Source organism: Symphalangus syndactylus, chromosome 1, assembly GCF_028878055.3.
Source record: "Symphalangus syndactylus isolate Jambi chromosome 1, NHGRI_mSymSyn1-v2.1_pri, whole genome shotgun sequence".
Taxonomy (NCBI): domain Eukaryota; kingdom Metazoa; phylum Chordata; class Mammalia; order Primates; family Hylobatidae; genus Symphalangus; species Symphalangus syndactylus.
The window spans coordinates 79,114,329-79,130,533 of record NC_072423.2 but is presented as its reverse complement, the minus strand read 5'-3'; the positions used below and the strand labels follow the sequence as shown (position 1 = coordinate 79,130,533).

The following is a 16,205-nucleotide window of genomic DNA, read 5'->3' as shown; positions in this document are numbered from 1 at the left end:
TGATTTGTTCTTCCTTTGTTTATGTCATATATTATCTTTCCAAGAGATTGTGAGTTTATGCTACTACCAATTTGGTATGAGGGCCTGTTTTTAAAAGAGCTGCATGATACTCAGTTGGATGTACCACGATTTATTCAACTAGTCTTTTCTTTGTCATTAGACATTTAGTTTATTTAAAGCCTTTCAACATTGTAAGTAACTGTGAAAGATATCTTTGTGCTATGAGTTGCCTACATTTTGGATCATTGCCACTAAGAAAGAAATTAACTAGTGACTCAATTATTCCTTGCTTTTTTTGAGCAAAAATCATATTAAAAATAATTAGATTTAAAATTTTTGGTTAAATTACACTTTAAAGCAAAGATCCTTGCCATTTAGATGTAGTTTTGATTAAAGGTGTGGTTTGGTATTAAATGAGAACGGTGGTTCTGAACTGTGTGTTGGTGGGGGATATGTTCGTGATGGATTTTGCTGTCGAAGGACATTTGGCAATGCCTGGAGAGATTTTTGGTTGTTACAGATGCAGGGACGGGTGCCACTGACATCTAATGGGTAGAGGCCAGGGATGCTGCTGCTAAACATCCTGCAATACACAAGACAGTCCCCACTTGCCCCCCCCAAAAAAAATTAGCCAGCCTAAAATGTCAGTAGTGCTGAGGCTGAGAAACCTTGGATTAACAGGTTTCACTGCTGATGGGAAACTTTTTTTTTTTTTTTTAAGAGGGCCTTACTCTGTTGCCCAGGCTAGAGTGCAGTGGCAGGATCCTAGCTCACTACAGTCTTGAACTCCTGGGTTCAAGCAATCCTCCTGCCTCTGCCTCCCAAGAAGATGGAACTACACATGGACACCACCATCCCCAGCTAATTAAAAAAATTTTTCGGCATAGCTGGCGTCTCACTGTGTTGCCCAGGCTGGTCTCAAACTCCTACCTTCAAGTGATCCTTCCACCTGGGCCTCGCAAAGCACCAGGATTGCATGTGTCAAGCCACTGTGCCCAGAGGGAAACATTGGGAATCTGTGATAGAAGGGGAAAGTTTTAGCTCCAGAACACAAGTAGAGCTGGCTTTGCCTTATGTGATAGACCTAGTGAATAGCTCAGCTGTCTGCTTTCCTAATGCCGTTTAGACAGACACTATATATTTTATTGCTTATGCAATGTGCTTATAAAATTATTTATTTTTGTGTCTTGGGTATTCCTGAAAATGCCTCATCAGTGTCAGATCTAGTTGTTGTTGAGATTTGGTTTTGCTGCGTATATTAGTTACAGACCTGATTTAGCTACGTGGGAAAGAAAATTAATCAACAGCTGATTTAACAAGTAAGAGTTTATGTTTCTCATGTGATATGAATTCTGGAGAGAGACTTCAGGGCTGTTACTGTGGCTTCTTGATGTCACCCATGACTCAATGCTGGTATTTCTGCTTACCTTTCTTAGGAATGTGCTTTTTACCTTGTTGTCACAGGATGGCTCCTGCCTGTTCCCACCCCTCACCCCCGACAGCAAAACCTGCGTTCCAGGCAGGCAGCAGTGAGGACAAAGGTACCTGGAGCCAGTCCTCTTTGTCAACATTTTCCTGCAGCCCAACCCAGTGGTTTCTGCTTATTCCCATTGGCCAGACTGTCACAGGACCTTAGAGGCTGGGACAAATAGTTTTCAGCTGGGCTCATTGTGGTCCGAAAACAAAAGCAGATACCTTTAGTAAGAAAGAAAGGATATTGGGGCTGGGTGCAGTGGCTCATGCCTGTAATTCCAGCACTTTGGGAGGCTGAGGCGGGTGGATCACTTAAGGTCAAGAGTTTGAGACCAGCCTGGCCAACAGAGTGAAACTCCGTCCCTACTAGAAATACAAAAATTAGGCAGGCATGGTGGCGCATGCCTGTAATCCCAGCTAGTCAAGAGGCTGAGACAGGAGAATCTCTTGAACCTGGGAGGCAGAGGTTGCAGTGAGCTGAGATTACACCACTGCACTCCAGCCTGGACAACAGAGTAAGACTCTGCCTCAAAAAAAAAAAAAAGAAAAAGAAAGAGAAAGAGGATATTAGAATAAACAGCTAATATGCACCTCTGGGAGCTGCTTTTTGAAATATTGGTTCTTCTAAGTTCACTGAAATTTTTTTTATAAAGTAGAACAATATTGGAGATGCGAAAGAATGGACTCAGTGCAAGAGATCTTATTAGCTGAGAAAATGTATTTGTGTTATGAATGTATTTCTTTACCCCAATAACTTGGCTGTTGTACTGTGTTTTGTAAATTTTAAATCTCCCTACCACTATACTGGGGGCCTTACCCTCTTTTATATAGTGAACACAAAGAAGTGTCTTTCTCTGGGCTAAAAATAGAAATCTGCACCTGACAGATGGCCTTAAGTGTGGAGAATGGGTATGTATGTATCACAGAAGTGGAAGAAGTGGAGGGAGTCCTGCTCTGCCTGTTGTTTTAAGCTTGCCCTCCCTGCAAATCTATATCTTTCCTATACACTAGTAATGGCCAATAGGTTTTTTGTTGTTTTAATCCCATTTACAGTAGCGACAAAACCTATCAGATATCTAAGAAGAAACCTTTATCATACATTTATGCTAACCTTTAGCATACCTTTATGAAGAAAACTACAAATTAGTTAAAATATCATGAACTACAATGCAAATGGGGAGAATAAATAGGGGACAACTTGCCTTCCAGATACATTGATTACAAAGCTGTAGTAACTAAAATTTGATACTGTCTCAAGGGCAAGCAAATGCTTCTGTGAAGTAGAATGAGGATCTAGAAACAGATTCCTGTGTGTGCTGAAACTTGGTTTATGATAGAGCAGGTGTTACTGATAAATGCAGAAACCAATAAATGGTATTAAGTCAATTAACTTTCCATTTGGAAGGGATAAAATTAAATTTCTCTTCCACGTTGCAGGCTAATAACAGTGTCTTATATCTTGCAAAAGTACTCTTACCAGTCCATTCACTTCCAGAAAAATGGAGAAGTTTCATATTAGAAATTTGTGCATCATGTTCCATAAATAAAAACTTCAGATACTCGGCTGACGGTGATGGCTCAAACCTGTAATCCCAGCACTTTGGGAGGCTGAGGCAGGTAGACCACTTGAGCCCAGGTGTTCGAGACCAGCCTGGGCAAAAAGTGAGCCTCTATCTCTATAAAAACAAATAAACAAAATGGCACCTAACTTTTAAAATGCTTTTTCTTACATGCGATAATGTGAGCAAAAGCACAATTTAATTTTTGCTATTAAAACATGCTTTCTTTTTGGTTTCTGTTACATTTCTGTATTTACTTGAATTCTTAGAACACCGTTTCCTGGGAGATCAAACCTGGCCACTCTGGATACATCAGTAGTGAGAGCTTAGTGTGGACATAGCCTTACAGAATGTCTTCCACGTTGAAATGCAGAGAACCCGAAGGCACCTAGGATGAGCCTCAGGCCTGCTGGTTGTTGCAGTGGTGCAATCTCAGCTCACTGCAGTCTCCGCCTCCGGGGTTAAAGTGATTCTCATGCCTCAGCCTCCTGAGTAGCTGGGATTACAGGCGCTCGTCAACAGGCCTGGCTAATTTTTGTTTTGTTTTGCTTTTTCTGCCTCACTCTGTCACCCAGGCTAGAGTACAGTGGTGCGACCTTGGCTCACTGCAACCTCAGCCACCCGGTTTCAAGCAATTCTTCTGCCTCAGCCTCCTGAGTAGCTGGGATTACAGGTGCCTGCCATTGCGCCTGGCTAATTTTTGCAGTTTCAGTAGAGACGAGGTTTCACCATCTTGGCCAGGCTGGTCTTGAACTCCTGACCTCGTGATCCACCCACCTCGGCCTCCCAAAGTGCTGGGATTACAGCTGTGAGCCACCGCGCAAGGCCTAATTTTTGTATTTTTTTGGGTTTTTTTTTTTTTTTTGATAGAGTCTCGCTCTGTCACCCAGACTGGAGTGCAATGGCACGATCTCAGCTCACTGCAACCTCCACCTCCCGGGTTCAAGCAGTTCTCCTGCCTCAGCCTCCCAAGTAGCTGGGATTACAGGCACCCATCACCATGCGTAGCTGATTTTTTGTGTATTTAGTAGAGATGGGGTTCGCCATGTTGGCCAGGTTGGTCTCGAACTCCTGACCTCAGGTGATCCCCCGCCTCGGCCTCCCAAAGTGCTGGGATTACAGGTGTGAGCCACCGCACCTGGCCCAATTTTTGTATTTTTAATAGAGCTAGGGTTTCACAATGTTGGCCAGGCTGATCTCCAACTCCTGACCTCAGGTGATCCGCCTACCTCAGCCTCCCAAAGTGTTGGGATTACAGGCGTGAGCCACTGCACCCGGCTTGTTGCTGAACATTTATGGCTCTAGAAATAATTTTTTTTTTTTTAAGGAGAAGTAATGACAAACATGATAGAAATAAAATTTGAGGATATTTCTGGGTTCAAAATAAAGTAACAGTTAAATAGCATGAACATGAAGAAATAAATATTTTCAGGCAGAAACTACAAAATTTAGGTAGATGCTATGAGTTTTAGTCAGAATTTGAATATGATGTGGCTGACCGTAGATACTTCCATTGCATTAATTCTGCTTCATAAGGTGTTTGATGCTTGCTTGTAGGTGTTGAATAGAGCCTAATTAGCAGTAAGTAAACAGATCTAGAGCACAGACTTTGGCATCTGAAGGACCTTTGCTTCAATCCTGGGACGGCCACTTACTAGCTATGGGATCTTTGGTGGATTTTTAACCTTTGAAAGCCTTTCATCCCTCACAGGTAAAATGGGGAAGAAAATCGTTTCCATTAGTATTGTGAGGATTAAATGATTAATCGATGTAAACAGTGTGCTTTCCATAGTACTTGGCATATCATAAGTGCTTCATGTTATTTTACACTGGCTGGGAAGATATGTTTTGCTGTGGAGAATTTAAGAGGGATATTAAAATATATTTTTGTTATTTTAAGGAAATTCGAAATGAGTCCCATGACTATCCTCATAGAGTGGCCAAGTTTCCAGAAAACAGAAATCGAAACAGATACAGAGATGTAAGCCCATGTAAGTACTTGTGGGTGTGTGTGCGTGTGCATTTTTTGGTTTGTTTTAGGAGACAGGATGTAGTGAAAAGGAGGGCTTGGGGTCAGTGTTGATAAATACAGTAATTTTTTTCCTATTTACATAAGACACATTCTTTAAATAAGAATTTAAAGGTGTAGAATAGTAGAAGGAAAAATAATTACCCATAATTATTTCATCCCTCAAACATAGGCACCATTATTTTGGTGTATTTCCCACAACCTGTTTTTCTTATGCATAGTTTTTCTTTCTTTAAAATAATTGTAATTATAGATGTCTATATAATATCCATATGTATTTCCTTTTCATATCATTCCATGGCCTTTGTAAGTTTTGTTTAAAATAGTTATTGGCGTAGTTTGGTTTTTTTTCCTTCCCCAAGTTATAAGAGTAGTATGTACTCGCTGTAGAAAACTTAGAAAACAGAGAAAAGTATAAGGAACAAACTTATTTAAAAATAAATAATAACTTGGGTTTATATTCTTTGGAGTTTTTAAAAATAAACATGTATTTTAAACGGAAAATTAGAATCTTGCCACATACTCATTTGTAGCTCTTTTCTTAGCAGTACATTGTAAACTTTTTTTTATTATAAACACAATTTTTAATTGCTTTGACAGTGGCTTTGGATATACCACTCTTTTGCATAAGTTCTCCTGTTGTTGGACATTTAAATGATGATGTATACACATACACACACACACACACACACAATTGCGTGAACAATTATAATACTAGAGTTCTTTGGTGTATTCATCATGCAGTGATTTTATTTTTTGTTCTGATTCATGCAGCTTATTCAGATATTAAATTGGGCCTCCTTCCTGCTTCAGCATGTTTCCCTATGTTTGACTTTAGTGGGCTAAACATAGGTTTTCTCTTTAGGGCTCCTTGTTAGTAGGGACTTGAAAAACAGTATCAGATTGATCACGTTCTGGTTTTTGCTTGTTTCTGGTTGTTCCCCTGTTGACTAGGGTATGGTGCTGCCTGCTAAGATCTCCTGTGTAGGTTGAACCATTTCACTCTGTTCAAGGACACAGACTGTATACCTTTATGTACATTGGTTATAGATAAGATATTTAGGGTCTGGATGTACCACTGAAAAATCCATCAATTACTGAAAAAAAATCCTTATTTTTATTCTTACATGAATAGAATGTTTTTCTTATGTTGACCAAATACATTTCCAAGAAGGGTGTATTGGCTGATTTTGGGCAAATCAAATGAGAAGCAGTCTCTCAAAGTATTTCATGTTTGTTATAAATTACTATTAAATACTATGTTTCTCTTACATGCTTTTTTCTTTACTACCAGTTAGAAGTGTTCTTAAAGATAAGTAGCTAGAAGAGTGGTTTTCCATTTTCTTCAGTTGCAGCACACTTGAAGATATGACCCACTTCCTCCAAAACATGTGGCTCATCACGGTGGCAGTTCCGGTGTGGGTGTGCGTTCAGGGAATAGCAGGTGTGGGCAGTAATTCTGATACTTAGGTGCCCTTCCCCTGCCTCCAAATCTCTGATTGAGAATCACTGAGCTACAGAGAATAATTCTCTAATGTTACCATGAGTTTTGAAGACAGTATTTTCCAGTTGTACACCTTGCTTTTGATTTTGAAAATTGTAGATTTGGATGCAGTTGTAAGAAATAATACAGAAAGATCGAGTATACCCCTCACCTAGTTTCCCCAGTGGTAACATCTTGCGTAACTACAGTCCAATATCACATCTGGGAACCTGAAACAATACAGTCCATCCAGGTTTCACCAGTTTTACATGCACTTGTTTGTGTGTGTGTGTAAGTTCTGTGCAGTTTTATCACTTGTAGATTCCTAGGATCACCACCACAGTCTGGATGCAAACCAGTGAAGCATTGCCATCAGAGGGTCACTTGCACTGCTTTTCTGGGGCCACAGTCCTCTTGCTTGCATCCTCCTTCCCTAACCTGGTGTTGCCTTTAATTTTTATATATTTGTTGTAATTGCAATTATTGGATGCACTACATTTGAGTCCCCTAATTCGTTTTATCAAATTGATCTAAATGGGATTTTTTTTTTTTTTTTTTTCGAGAGGATGTTTCACTCTGTTACCCAGGCTGGAGTGCAGTGGCGTGATCTTGGCTCACTGCAAACCCCTGCCTCCTGGATTCAAGCGATTCTCCTGCCTCAGCCTCCCAAGTAGCTGGGATTACAGGCATGCACCACCATGCCCGGCTTATTTTTGTATTTTTAGTAGAGATGGAGTTTCACCATGTTGGCGAGGCTGGTCTCGAACTCCTTACCTCAAGTGATCCACCTGCATCAGTCTCCCAAAGTGCTGGGATTATAGTCATGAGCCACCATGCCCAGCTGATAATTTTTTTTTTAATTGGAATTGAGACATTTTATTTTAAAGTAAAAACATTTGTAACTTAAGTTATCCTCAAGTATATACATCAATAAAACTCTTATGATTTGTCTCCTCAGCTTTTAGACTTAATGTTGTATACCTGTAGTTGAAGGCTGCAGGGAGACGCTCTTTAAAATGTGCGTTATCAGGCCTCCCTCCATCATCATTGGGACCAGGCTCTTCCTGTATGCCTTCTCATTGAAAAGCACCTTAGCCTTGAGAGAACCGAGCTTCCCTCCTGCGGACCATGCAGTGGTTGTCCTCTGGAGCTGTGCTCTGCTGGGAGCAACCCCCAGTGCATGTTCTCCCTACTCTTCTTCTTCTTTGCCCCCTCCCTCCCCACACATGCCTCCCTCCCCACACACACCTCCCTCCCCACACACGCCTCCCTAGTAAGCCATGTTCTCCTGATCTCTGAGATGGAGACTGCTCATTCTTGCTTCTCACGTAGCCACAGGATTTTCTAGTCTGAGCCAATACGCTTCAGCCTGCAAATGGAAATGATCTCTTCCAAGGCTTGTGCTGGTCAGCACATCCCCACACCGCCCTGGTGCCTCTCCTCTCCTGACTTCAGTCATTCACTGTCTTTCTCCTTACCCTCTCCTTCCCACCTTCCTCATCCTGGGTGACTTCGTGTCTCTGGGAAAAAACTACGGCTCATTGTGCTAGAGTTCCTAGATCTGTTCAGCTCCACTGACATTGACCTTTAGTCATCTTCACCTCTGAAATCTACTTTCTGTCATTCCAGCTTTCACTTGCTTACTCCCACTGTACCTGCTCTTTGACTTCAGCAGGATCTTTAGTTGACTTTTTCATGTATTGTGAAGTTGGAAATGTATTGAATTGAAATTTCGATTAAAAAATGTAGTGAAGCAAATTACTTCGTCCTCTAACCTAACTATTAATAACTTTCTTGCTGTTTTTATATTTAAAAAATAACTGTGGATTTTTTAGTTCCACCATTTTGTGAAGCTCCAACTTAGGAAAAATCAGTCATTCGTCCTCTCTGCCCTTTGGGCAAATGGGCGTGTGCCTTGGGTGGACTCCGGTGTTAACGTGGGCTTGGGGTTGCCTTGCTGTCCTCACGCCCTCGTCAGCCCCACTGGCACCCTGCTCCAGCTCTGCACCGAGTGAATCATCTCTCAGAGCTCCTCACCATGCTCAGAGTATCGTCCTGCTTTCAATTCTACAGATAAAAGTTGTAAAAATCAGGAAACACCACCTTAGCTTCATGTTCTGTCACCTGGAAACTCACTTTCTTTTGCCCCATCCTTCCCTAAAGTCCCAGGAGAGAAGCCTCCCCTCCCTCTGTCCTAGCCGAATCCTTCGTCCCCATCCTCTTCATGGGCCCTGCTCTTCGTCATCACTGCTTTTTGTGTTTTCAGCCTCTTTCTGTCTGATAACTTCTTCTCTTTTGTATAAATGTGGTTCGCTCTCTTTTGTCTCAACCCTTATATCCCATCCCAGCCCCCACTTCCTTTCTTACCTACATGGATGGACATCTCTTACGTATACACAGGCTTAAAAGAATCAATGTGCCATTTGTCTCTCCATCCTCCCCACCATGCACACTTCAGCCCATGCTTCTTTCCCAGACTCCCCACTGAAACTTATTCTAAAAGCACTGTAGCTGTAGTTGTCAAATACAACGAGAGACTTTCCACTGGTTTCTTTCTCTGTGACTTTTGACATTATTCTCCTGCCTCAGCCTCCTGAGTAGCTGGGATTACAGGCATGCGCCACCTCGCCCGGCTAATTTTTGTAATTTTAGTAGAAACAGGGTTTCACCATGTTGGCCAGGCTGGTCTCGAACTCCTGATGTCAAGTGATTGGCCCACCTCGGCCTCTCAAAGTGCTAGGATTGCAAGTGTGAGCCACTGTGCCCAGCCGACCGTGCCTTTTTTCCTAACCCTGTAATTTTTCTGATTTTCCTGTTTGGCCGCTCCCCTATTTTCAGGGTGTCTCCTCCTCACTTTTCCTTTATTTCTTCAGAAGTCTGTTTCTCTCTCCTTCTCACTGTAACACTTGGATGAATGATCTCATCTGCTGTGGGCCTAGTTTCCATCTCTGCTTATAACCCCGAATCTCATCTGCAGTCTTGGACTTTTCTGTCTACAGGTCTGTGTATCCAAGTCGTCATCTCTGTCTGGGTGTCCTGTAGCCACCTCAGACTCAGTATGTCTGCACACTGAGTGAGTGTTCCTCCCTGACACCCTTTACTGGCTTTAGCCCCACACCTGCCTTTTCTCCTTTTCACCATGTTTATAAGTGGTGCCATTATTTACACATTTTCTGAAGCCAGAAACAGATTCTTCCCTCATTCATCTCTCACGTCACTAAGTAATACTAATTTCCATTTCCATGATGTATTTCTATTTCTTTTTCTTTTTTCTTCCTTTTTTTTTTTTTTTTTTTGAGACAGGGTCTGGCTCTGTCACTCAGGCTGCAATGCAGTGTCACCGTCTCGGCTCACTGCAACCTCTGCCTCCCAGGCTCAGGTGATTCTCCCACCTCAGCCTCCTGAGTAGCTGGGACTACGGGTGCATGCTGCCATGCTGAGCTAGTTTTTTAGATTTTTTGTAGAGGTGGGGTTTCATCATGTTGCCCAGGCTGGTCTCAAACTCCTGGACTCATGTAGTCCACCTGCCCCAACCTCCTGATGTGTTGGGATTACAGGTGTGAGGCACCGTGCTCAGCCTCCATAATGTATTTCAAATCTGTTTTCTTCTCTGTTCACATTGGCTTGGTTCAGGCCCTACTACGCTTTTCCTCATCATTACAGTAGCCTCCAAACCAGTCTCCTTGTTTCCCTTCTGTTCCCACTTCAGTCCATTTTCATGGTATCTGGAATAATCTTTGTATAATGTAAGTGTGTTTTCCACTCCCCTCTCTAATAGTGCTGCACAATTTTTATGAAAAAGTTAAACTTCTTTAGCATTATCCTACTGGGCTTTTTGGAGATTGACCCCTTTACACACCTCTCTAAATCTTTTCTAGCCATTTTCCTAGAAATTATTCATTTCAGTAAAACTGAATCACTTGGAGTTCTTCTAGCGTGACTGGTTTTTAATACTTCAGTGGCTTCAAATATGTCATTCCCTTTTTGAAATATTCTTCCCCTCCTCTCTCTGACGCATCTCAGTCAAAGTTCTCCTTCTGCAAATACCAGCTCAACAGCCTCTTTCCCGTGAGTGGTAGTCTCATCCATTGGAGGTGGTGGTTCTCATTCACTAAGTCCAGAGGGGCTCAAGAGTGTGTATTTTTAAAAAGCTGGCATGGTGTTGATGTACCTTTTCCAACTGATAGTCATTATGTCATTTAAAAATGTGTTTCTGGCTGGGTGCTGTGGCTCATGCTTATAATCCCAACACTTTGGAAGGCTGAGGTAGGAGATTGCTTAAGGCCAGGAGTTTGAGACCAGCCTGGGCAACATAGTGAGACCCCATCGCTACAAAGAATTTTTTTTTAATTAGCTGGGACATGGTGATGCATGCCTGTAGTCCCAGCTATTCAGGAGACTGGGGCAGGAGGATCACTTGAGACCATTAATTTGAAGATGCAGTGAGTTGCAATGGCACCAGTGCACTCCAGCTTGGGTGACAGAGCAAGACTGTCTCTAAAAGTTTTTTTAAATGCATTTCTATATATAGTACTTGACAGTTGTTGATTTGGTTCAGAAAACATTTGTTGAAAACCAGCTACGTGTTTGATACTATGCTATGTATCGAATAATTTACGGTATACTTGAGATTAACACATAAGCATGTTACAGATATTGTAAGATATGACAGTGCGTCGATGGAGCTGAGAAGAGGCTCTGCCCAAGGAGGCAGGGATGGCTTTTAAGAAAAAGCTAGGTAAATAAAGGGGAATGGAAAAATAATTTTTTAAAAATTCAGAGTCCCAGATCTTTCTTTTCTAGATTTGGATTCAGCCGGTCTGGAAATGTTTATTTTTAAACAATCTTACATCATTCTTTTACACTCACCATGGCACCACTCCTCAGACTGACATATGGAAACTACATTTGGAGTTCTGAATACGAGAAACATAGAGGAAAAAGGATATTTTAAAATAGAATCTGGGCTGGGTGCAGTAGCTTATGCTTGTAGTCCCAACGCTTTGGGAGGCCGAGGAGGGAGGATCGCTTGAGACCAGGAATTTGAGGCTACAGTGAGCTGTGATTGTGCCACTGCACTCCAGCCTGAGCAATGTGAGACCTTGTCTCAAAAAAGGAAGAAAATTGAAAGGATTTGAAGAGGTCCACAATCTTCATTTAATTGCTACAACCTAGAGATGCCTCAGTTGTCTCAGTTAACTGTGAGACAGTGTAGAAGAGATGGACAAGAACTTGGTTGTTTGAAAAGAGAGTAGCTGGTAATGGTTACTTTGGGAAATGTCTTTATACTATTAGAGACTACTGCCAAATTTTGAGATCTTCCTATTTGCAGTACAGGTAGAAATCCAGTTTACTATTTGGTCTAAAAGGGAGTGCCAGCAATTAAGTCAACTGTCGTGTCTTTTCACTGGCCATGAAACAGTCTGTGTGTGTGTGTGTGTGTGTGTGTTAAAAACCCATACCATAAATTTCTTGTAGGTGTATATTAACAGTATTGTTAACTGTATGCACATTGTTGTACAATAGATTTCTGGAACTTTTCCATCTTGTATAACTGAAACTCTAAATCCATTGAAAAACTCCCTATTTTCCTCTTCCCCCAGCCCCTGGCAGCCAGCATTCTGCTTTCTGTTTCTATCAGTTTGATTACTTTAGACACTGAATATATGTGTAATCATGCAGTATTTGTCTTTCTGTGACTGGTTTATTTCATTTGACATACTGTCCTCAAGGTTCATCCATGTGAAATAGTCAGATTTTAAAGGAAATTAACACAGAGACTCATGATTCTGGTAGTGTCAGGTTACATAGTCCATGGTTTGTTGCTCTAGAAAACAAAAAAACTCTCAAATAAACATACTTTTTAAATGAGTTACTAGAGGGGGAAGAAGGAAGGGAAAACTTCTATACTTCCTGCACGCTCCCCCCATGATCTTAGCAAATGGCATAACTACTTTGAATGCAGATGTCAGTATCAGCTCTGAGATTTGTATGCAGCTAATAAAGTAGCCCCAAGATGTATTAAGCAAAAATGAATAGAATTTTGGGGAGTAATTGACAAATCCATGTTCATGGGCTTCTTAATAAGACACGATATTTGTAAAGAAATAGATTTATATAATAACCTTAATAGAAGAAGAAAAATACATAGAACCCTATATCCAGCAATTAGAAAATGCATATTTTTCTAGGACTGACATGGTCTATTTGTAAAAAATGGACTATTGACTAGGCTGTCAAGTAAATCTTAAAATTTAAGAATGCCTGGCTGGGCGCCGTGGCTCATGCCTGTAATCCCAGCACTTTGGGAGGCCGAGGCGGGTGGATCACCTGAAGTCGGGAGTTTGAGACCAGCCCGACCAACATGGAGAAGCCTCGTCTCTACTAAAAATACAAAAATTAGCCGGGCATAGTGGTGCATACCTGTAATCTCAGCTACTCAGGAGGCTGAGGCAGGAGAATTGCTTGAACGCGGGAGGCGGAGGTTGCAGTGAGCCAAGATTGCGCCACTGCACTCCAGCCTGGGCAACAAGAGCGAAACTCCATCTCAAAAAAAAAAAAAAAAAGAATTCCTATCTTATAGCTCATAATTTTTTATCTTAATGCAATTAAAATATAGGTTATTAATAAAAAGATAAACATTTCCATAAATTTGGAAGTTTTAACATTTCTAAATCACGGATCAAGACAAAATTATAATGGAAACTTAAAAATAAACAGTATATAAAATACTGCTTATCAAAACTTGTGTAAAGCAGCTAAAACAGTACTGCAACAAAAATATATTGTCTTAAATATATTATATTTTATTTATTATTTTTTAGATGGAGTCTTGCTCTGTTGCCTAGGCTGGAGTGCAGGGGTGTGATCTCAGCTCACTGCAGCCTCTGCCTCTCGAGTTCAAGCAATTCTCCTGCCTCAGCCCCTCGAGTAGCTGGGACTACAGGCACATGCCACCAGGCCTGTCTAATTTTGTACTTTTTAGTAGAGACAGGGTTTTGCTATGTTGGCCAGGCTGGTCTTAAACTCCCGACCTTAAGTATCTGCCTGCCTCGGCCTTCCAAAGTGCTAGGATTACAGGCATGAGCCACCATGCGTGGCCCAGTATTTTAAAATGAAAGTTAAAATTAATGTGCTGTCTAACCTAATTTAGAGTAAAAATAAGAGAATAAGCAAAAAAAAAAAAAGCAGAAAGAGGTAACAACAACAAAAGGGCAGAAATAGAAATCACAGTTACAGCACAAGGGACCAACCAAACTAAATGTTAGCCTTGGTAAGACTGATCAACTCTGTCAAGATCGAGCATGAACAATCAAACAAGAAAGAAAGAAGGTGCATATAAACAATATCAGGAGAAAGAATGGGCACATAAATACAGGTATACAAAGAAAGCGTGAATTGAATACTGACAACAATTTTATGGCAGTAAATATTATTTAGAAAAAATGGAACAGATTCCTAGAAAAATATAATTTGCCAAAACTGACTCAAGCAGAAGTAGAGTCTGAAGAGTCCACTTACAGTTAAAGACATTAATAAACAACATCCACAAAGAAAACACTGGGCCAGCTGGTTTTACAGGTATGTTTCATAATAATGCAAATGAATGCAGGTGAATATAGATGTAGAAATCCTAACAAAAGATTAGCAAACTGAATATAGCAATGTATTAAAAAGATAATACATCATGTTCACATTAAGTTTATTTCAGGAATATAAGGGCAGCTAACATTAGAATGTCTTTTTTTTTTTTTTTTTTTTTTGAGACAGAGTTTTGCTCTTGTTGCCTAGGCTGGAGTGCGGTGGCGTGATCTCGGCTCACTGCAACCTCCACCTCCTGGGTTCAAGCGATTCTCCTGGCTTAGCCTCCCAAGTAGTTGGTATTACAGGCGTTAGCCGCGATGCCCGGCTAATTTTTGTATTTTTGGTAGAGACGGGGTTTCACCATGTTTGTTAGGCTGGTCTCGAGCTCCTGATCTCAGGTGATCCATCTGCCTCGGCCTCCCAAAGTGCTGGGATTACAGGCGTGAACTTCCACACCTGGCCTAGATTATCTTATAATTCACCACAGTAACAAAGGAGAAAGAGCCATATGATTATCTCAATAAGTATGAAAAGATTATTTAAAGTCCTTTCTGAGGATTAAAAATGACACATAGCAAGCTAGAGACAGAAGGGAACTTCTAAGATTTCTAAGAGATAACTGCAACAACATCACTCATAATGATGACATGAGGAAAGCATTGTTTTAAAAAAATATCAGGAACAAGATAAGTGTGTTCACTCTTACCACTTCTACTTAACATTATACTTCTCTCTCCCTGACCTTATACTCTAGGTCCTAGTTAGTACAGTAAGCAAGAATAAGAAATAAAAGGCATAAGGATTGGAAAGAAATAAATTAACTGTCTTTTAATCTGTTTATGAGGCCACCATAGAACTTTCATAGCCAAACCAGGAAGGTTCAGTAAGAGGAATAAAAGTTTTATCTGTTGCTATATAACAAACCACCCCAAAACAGTGGCTTAAAACAATAGGAGACATTTATTATGTTCACAAATCTAGGGGTTGACTGACCCCAGATAGGTGATTGTTACTCAAGGTCTTTTGTGTAGTTGCATTTCAAATGGGGGCTGCGGCTAGAGTCACCTTGAAGAAGCAACTTCTTTTACTGTTGTTGACTGTGACCTCAACTGGGCTGTCACCAGGAACACCTACACAAGGCATCTCTATGAGACCTGGACTTTATCACAAGGCAGCTGAGTTTCAAGAGTGAGCATTCTTAGAGAGCAAGGCAGAAGCTTTATTTCCTTTTGTGACCTAGCCTTAGAAGTCACATATAACTTCCACAGCATTCTGTTTGAGAAGTAACTCACCAAGGCCATGCATATTCAAGGAGAGGGTACTTAATACTCTTATTAGTTTGATGGAAGAAGTATCAGTGAATTGTGAACGTATTTTAAAACCATCACCACTATAGATTATATGAATTTCTTCATAGATAACCCCTCTAGAAATGTGCAGACAAGTCAAAGAATTATTAAGAAACATTTTGATAGTCTTAGAATTGTAAGACGATAGACCTTCAAATCATTAAAAGAAACCTTTAAACTTACCAGAAGGTGCTTGTCATCTTTCTTAGTAATAGCAGATTTAGATAAAAACTTAGTTCTATAATAATAATCCGAATAAGTATAGATTTAACTTATATTTTATGGTAACTATTATGTAAATATTTGCTAACATTTTTTCTTATCCCATTGAAGTTTGAAAATAAAGACCAGACGTCAGTGTAGTGCTTTACCTTCTCAAAATCCGTTGTTGACAGCTTTTTTACTTAAAGATTTTCTCACTCACTGTTAGGGTCTTTAGTTCAATCTTCAATTTTTTTTTTTTTTTTTTTTAATCTTCAGTTTTGGCCTAGCGCAGTGGCTTACGCCTGTAATCCCAGCACTTTGGGAGGCCAAGGTGGGTGGATCACCTGAGGTCAGCATGGTAAAACCCTGTCTCTACTAAAAATACAAAATTAGTTGGGCGTGGTGGCTGGCATCTGTAATCTCAGCTACTTGGGAGGCTGAGGCAGGAGAATTGTTTGAACCTGGGAGGTGGAGGTGACAGTGAGCCGAGATTGTGCCATTGCACTCCAGCCTGGGCAACAAGA

General features: G+C 40.8%; 1 protein-coding gene across 11 annotated transcripts in view; it reads left to right on the top strand.

Annotated features, from left to right (window-relative positions):
* PTPN2 (protein tyrosine phosphatase non-receptor type 2) overlaps positions 1-16,205 on the top strand; it is a 101,522-nt gene that overhangs the window by 20,195 nt on the left and 65,122 nt on the right. For all 11 annotated transcript variants that reach the window (XM_055239240.2, XM_063641481.1, XM_063641475.1 and 8 more), the window contains exon 2: positions 4,933-5,023. In XM_055239240.2, coding sequence (XP_055095215.2) covers positions 4,933-5,023 — 91 coding nt within the window. The remainder of the gene's footprint in view (positions 1-4,932; positions 5,024-16,205) is intronic.